The sequence below is a fragment of the Phocoena phocoena genome, chromosome 6 (genome assembly GCF_963924675.1).
Source record: "Phocoena phocoena chromosome 6, mPhoPho1.1, whole genome shotgun sequence".
NCBI classification, from domain to species: Eukaryota; Metazoa; Chordata; class Mammalia; order Artiodactyla; family Phocoenidae; genus Phocoena; species Phocoena phocoena.
This window is the reverse complement of record NC_089224.1, coordinates 111,865,150-111,870,717: the sequence shown is the minus strand read 5'-3', so window position 1 is coordinate 111,870,717 and position 5,568 is coordinate 111,865,150. Positions and strand designations below refer to the sequence as shown.

The following is a 5,568-nucleotide window of genomic DNA, read 5'->3' as shown; positions in this document are numbered from 1 at the left end:
TAGCTTGCACCCAGTATGCGTTTAAAAAATGGTGACGATATGTAAGTAAATCTGTGTCTTTTATTTACAGCTGTTGAGAGGAACAGGCTTTTGACAGCAGTAACTGCTGGTTTCCCCGTGGTCTGACCGCAGAACTAGAACCCCCGTGGCCTGAGTGCCGTCAGGAGTGGGGAACAGCCAGCACGTTGGCTGAAGCAGAGGGGTTCTAGGTCTCCCACTGGGGCAGGAGACAGCTCTGACCACCCATGACAGCCAGAAAGGGGCCTGCTGAAAACCGAGCTGACCAGATCCCCGTGAGCAGCAGGCAGGGGGAGGATTTCTCTGTGGGTCCCAGCTCTGGTCTGTTCTTGGCATCGCAGCGCACCTGGGGCTACTCTGGCCTCCTGGGCTCTGCCCAGGGGGCAAGGCACCGAGCCCTTAGACCTGTAGACAACATCAACTCAGAAAAGATCCAGCTGCCACACTTTGCAGCAGAATTGTTGGTCCAGAGAGGGAAAGTGACTTGCCCGAGGTCACACAGCAATTTCGTGAGTCTCAAAACAAGCTTGACGAGTCCCGTCCAGTGCTGCCTCCAGGAGACTGGGGATCTGGGTGTGTGAGGCTGGCCTCCCTCCAGGTGACACGATCTTGGGGCAGGCCGGTCAGGAGCTGGGAGCGGGGACAGCCTCACTTGAGGTTGTGCTGGCTCTCGCGGTGCCGCCGCAGGTCCACTTTACGCTGGAAGCCTTTGGTGCACAGCTCACAGCTGAAGGGCTTGAAGCCCGTGTGCTTCCGGCTGTGAGTGATGAGGTTGGAGCTCTGGCTGAAAGCCTTCCCACACACCTGGCACTTGTGTGGCTTCTCACCTGCGGGGCGGCAAGGACAGGGTCAGGGCCGTTTGGACCAGACCTGCTGCCCCAATGCCCTGCAGTTGTTCCCTGGAACTTTATTATGTTTTATCGCACGTTCACTTTAGAAAATAATTAGAAAAGGGAGACAGGAAAAATACAACTCTGACCACCCAGACCCTCGGCCAATTGTACCCCGGTTTTAAGGCAGGGACTGGGTCCACCTTGTTTATCAATGAAGCCCAGCACCTGGTACAGGACCCTGCACAAAAGAGGCACTGGCTAACAGCTGAGGAATGAATGAATGGGGAATGAATGAGCGAATGGAGGACCGAATGGGGAAAGAATGAATGTGGGCATGAAGGAATGAATGGCTGGAGGATCGAGTGAATGAAGGAATGATGAACGAAGGAGAAATTCACCTGCTGGTCTCACTTCTACACACAGATTATCAGTGTCGACATTCTGCTATTTCCTTCCAGTACTTTTTCTACGCAGTAAGTAACACAGCGTACCCCGCCCTCCTGTTGGAGCGGGGTGGCCTCCCCTGTGTAACCTGACACCCCCATCCCTCCCCACCCGGGGCCTAAAGCCCGCACCTTTCAACAGTGAAAGGTTGGGTGCCCGCAGGCTCTGTCTGGGCCCTGGGGTGGGGGGCTTGGTGGGGGCGGGGTGGGGGGAGGGTCGGCGGACCCAGGCCGGGGAGGAGCTCTGCCGGGGCAGAGCGCGGGCCGCGGCCTCACCGGTGTGGATGTAGGTGTGCTTCTTCATGTCCGACTTCTGGTGGAAGCGTTTGCCGCAGAACTGGCAGGGGTAGGGCCGCGTGTCCGAGTGGATGAGCAGGTGGGTGGACAGGGTGGACGAGCGCTTGAAGGCCTTGCCACACATCCGGCACTCGAAGCTGCGCCCCTGCCGGAGGAAATGAGGCCCCGGGGGGTCAGGCACAGGTGGGGCCTCGCGACCCGGGACTGCCAGGCTGGTCGCGGGACTGGACCCGGCTGGGATCCCCTGAGGAACAGGACACTCCATTGGGGTGGCCTCGAGGATGGGGCCTGGAGGAGCAGGAACCAGGGACCCCCATTCCTGCCTCCTAGGAGGGGCCGAGGCCTGGCCCCTGAGTGGCCTCCTATTAGGGGATTTTCCCTTGTGGTTTGTTTAAGCGGCTGAATTATTGGGGCCCAATTCTGGCTTCTGCCTCTTACTCGCCACGTGACCTTTGGCAAGTCATTTAACCTCCCTGGGACTCAGTTTCCCCATCTGTACATTGGGTCATCATGGGTAGTGACCTCAAAGGAACGTTGGGAGGACTGGAGGTCGGGAACTGAGCTGGCAACTGGCACGTGGCACATTCTAACCATCTTTTCCTGCGTTTCCCACCTGAGCTTTTATATCTACCCAGGTGTTAGCAACTCAGGTCAGTGTCAGGTGCTTTCCCTGGAATGGGATTCTGAGGAAGGGATTTCGGCATCAGGTAGGGCTAAGTGGGATGAGATGAACATTTAAGCCCGATTTCAAGATTCTAAGAGTCGAGGGGCTCAGAGGTGAGAAACCTGTCCTGACCACCCAGGAGGTGGGGTCATTCCTCAGCATCACAGACATCTCGCTGCCCCCGAAATCCCACCTGAGCTCCTAGCCTCTTCCAACTGTACATGAAGCCAGCTTGGTCCATCAGGGACTCAAATATGTTAAGGGCGGGTGATGGAGACCCAGAGCAGGGCGGCAGATAACGAGGGCCCCCCGATCTGTCACCTTCGGGGGCACAGTGAGAGACCCACCGAAGCCCCCTAGGCTTCCTGGGGTGAGCACAGAGCAGGAGTGGGAAGTGAGGGTGCCGTGCTCAGCCGGCTGCCCACCTGGGAGTGGACGTGCGTGTGCTGCTCCAGGCTCACTGCATGGCCGAAGGTTTTGCCGCAGACGTTGCAGGCGAAGGGCCGGGTCCCACTGTGGGAGCGGCGGACGTGCACCTCGAGCCCATGTGGGGTGGAGAACACCTGCAGGAGGGGCAGAGCATGAGGCCCCGGGGGTGCAGAGAGGGAGATGGCCGGGGTCCCACCTCTGCACCCAGCTAAGCCACAGGTGGGTGTACAGGAAAAGGAACACTGGATTGCCAATTCTGCTGCCATGTGCTGTGTGTCCTGGGAAGGTCCCTTTCCCTCTCTGCGGCTGGCTTTCCTGTCTACAGAATGGAGTCTGGGAGGGGGGATCTGGAAGGCCCCTCCTGGCCCTATCTGGAGGCTGAACGGTGGTTAAAAAGTGGGAGTTGGGCAGAGCCAGGTTTGAATGCTGGGTGTGATATCTACTTGCTGCGTGCTATCGGGCAAGTGGCTCAACGTCTCTGAACCTTAGCCCTTCGTCCACCTCCCGGGGCTCATGCGTGTCAAGCGCTTAGCACAGGGATGAGCACGTGGTCAGGGCTCAATGAGTGGCGATGAGGGCGAATGCTGTGAGTCCTTGATCCCACCAGAGGACCCAAGAGTCACATCACAGGGGGCACCCAGCTCTGAACACTTGCAGCTGCCAGGGTGCTGGAGAGGCGATGCAAGCAGGACCCGAGAGCCCACCCGCATCCCGGCCACCCACCTTGCTGCACTTGATGCAGTGGTATGCGTCCAAGCCCGGGGAGTAGTGGAGGCTAAAGTCCAAGGGCGGCTCAGTGCTGGGCACCAGAGGGCTGCCATACAGGCTGACGGAGCGCTCCAGGAAGGCAGACTGCATGGTGGAGGGGGCCTGCTGGTAGCTGTGCCCGTAGGATGAAGCCAGGGCATCCCAGGAGAATCTGGGCTTGTAGAACGGGGGTGAGTCGGAGGATGGCGAGCCCTCATCCTGGGGTCGGGACGTCACAGCAGGCCCCTCTGTGGAGAGTGGGACATATACCTAGTGGTGACGTTAAAAGCAGGGCACCCACTCCCCGCCACCCTCCACTGTGACCTCATGCTGAGGCTTTGGTGTGTAGCCCCAATTATTTACTGGGGGGTGGTCTGGGTCCTCACTGTGGCTCCTTGGCTTTTCAGTCCAGAAATGTCCCCCAACCCCTGCAGAGTGCCCACCTCACCCACTACGTGGGCCTGTCCAGCTGCTTCCTCTGCCCCACCACACAGAAGCTCTCATGTGGGAATGAACTCCCCGTCCTGGAGGGATTCAAGGAGAAGCCTGAGAGCCCGGACTGTCGATCCTCCCTGGCTCCACAACTCCGAGGGGCCCCACTTCCACAGGCCCATCCATCCTCCATTCCCCTTGCACCCGCTGGGGAGTGGCGGGGGTCCCCTGCTGGGTACCTGGGGCGGAGGCCATCCTGGTCATCAAGCTGTGGTCCAGCTCCAGCTCTGGCTCCCGTTTGAGGTCAGTCCAGTCCAGGCACTGGTTTGGGAGCAGGGTGCTGAGGACAGGGTTGGTGCTCAGGACCTGGTCCCTGGCCACTGTGGGGAGACAAGACCGTCAGACTTCAGCTCTGGGAAGTCCGGAGGGACTGGGGGAAGGAGGGGCACCAGAGAGAGACCACTGCTGCCACCCCTGGTTCTTCCCAGGATGGTGGGAGCAGCGTGGAGGCCAGGAGGAGACCCCCCTCCCCTCCCCTCCCCTCCCTCCCCTCCCCTCCCTCCCCTCCCCTTCCTCCCCTCCCCTTCCCCTCCCCTCCCCTCCCCTTCCCCTCCCCTCCCCTCCCCTTCACCTCCCCTCCCCTCCCCTCCCCTCCCCTCCCTTCCCCCTCCCCTCCCCTCCCTTCCCCTCCCCTCCCCCTCCCCTCCCCTCCCCCTCCCCATCCCCTCCCCCTTCCCTCCCTTCCCCTCCCCTTCCCTCCCCTCCCCTTCCCTCCCCTCCCTCCCCTTCCCTCCCCCTTCCCTTCCCTCCCCCCTCCCCCCTCCCCCCCTCCCCCCCACCGAGGAGAGCTCTCGGACCAGTCTCCTTTCTGAGCACCCACCCTCAGCCCTAGATCAGCCCTCTGATTACGAGTCACACGTCAGCTGCTGAGGACAGCACCAGTCAGGATGCTCTCATCACCCCCATGGGGTGAGAAGAGATAGGTGCATCTATTCATTCTTTCAACCCACATTTACTGAACTCCTCCTGTTTCCAGACTTGGAAGAGCGGCTACTTCCGGTGGGATGCTGCTGCACCCCCATCACACGGGCAGGGAGTCCTGGCGGGTACAGCAGAAGGCCAGCCCGGGCTATGACTCACCAGGACCAAGGGCAGGAGGCCAGAGGAGCCCATCCTCCTGGGCACGAGGCTGGTGGTAGGTGTGAGCCTTCTTACTCTTCACCAGGAAGGAGCGTGGCATCGTCACCGGGTGCCCCACACCTATAGGGGGAGAAGACGAGAAAGTTTAGGAAGGACGAGAGGACGATACTCCTCTATATTTTAGGACCTCCTCCTAAAATCAAAATCCACTGTCCTGGTTCGAATACTGTCCCCCAAAGTTCACGTCCACCCAGAATCTGTGAATGTGACCTTATTTGAAAATAGGGTCTTTGTAGATGTAATCAAGTTAAGGTGATGTCACACTAGGTGCAGAGAAACCCTAAATCCAATGTGACAAGTGTCTTTATAAGAAGAAGGAAACTTGGACACACAGACACAGACACGCGCAGGAAGAAGGGCCACGTGGAGATGGGGGCAGAGATTTGGAGGGATGCAGCTTCAAGACAAGGATTGCTGGCAAACCAGAAGCTAGGAGACAAGCCTGAAACAGATGCTCCCTCAGAAACTCCAGAGGAGCTGACTTTGCTGACACCTTGATTTTGGA

At 59.4% G+C, this 5,568-nt stretch overlaps 1 protein-coding gene across 3 annotated transcripts; it reads right to left on the bottom strand.

Moving 5' to 3' along the window:
- Positions 1-666: 666 nt before the first annotated feature.
- Positions 667-5,103, bottom strand: GFI1B (growth factor independent 1B transcriptional repressor). 3 transcript variants are annotated; one of them, XM_065879088.1, is made up of 6 exons: positions 5,004-5,103; positions 4,103-4,243; positions 3,408-3,679; positions 2,681-2,818; positions 1,571-1,835; positions 667-845 (listed from the first exon to the last, which is right to left on the bottom strand). In XM_065879088.1, exons 1-6 carry the CDS (start codon positions 5,101-5,103, stop codon positions 667-669), a joined length of 1,095 nt encoding a protein of 364 aa, XP_065735160.1. The 3 variants fall into 3 exon arrangements, with proteins under 3 accessions (XP_065735160.1, XP_065735161.1, XP_065735163.1); XM_065879089.1 differs by having other exon boundaries at positions 1,571-1,736; XM_065879091.1 differs by lacking the exon at positions 2,681-2,818 and having other exon boundaries at positions 1,571-1,736.
- Positions 5,104-5,568: the final 465 nt, after the last annotated feature.

Bases quoted from the DNA above. Each gene is read 5' to 3' on its own strand.
- GFI1B (XM_065879088.1), bottom strand. From the start codon at position 5,103: ATGCCACGCTCCTTCCTGGTGAAGAGTAAGAAGGCTCACACCTACCAC. The intron at 4,244-5,003 runs GTGAGTCATAGC...GTCTCCCCACAG, and splicing joins GCCTCCTGCCCTTGGTCCTG to TGGCCAGGGACCAGGTCCTG. The intron at 846-1,570 runs GTGAGGCCGCGG...GCCGCCCCGCAG, and splicing joins GCACACCTACATCCACACCG to GTGAGAAGCCACACAAGTGC.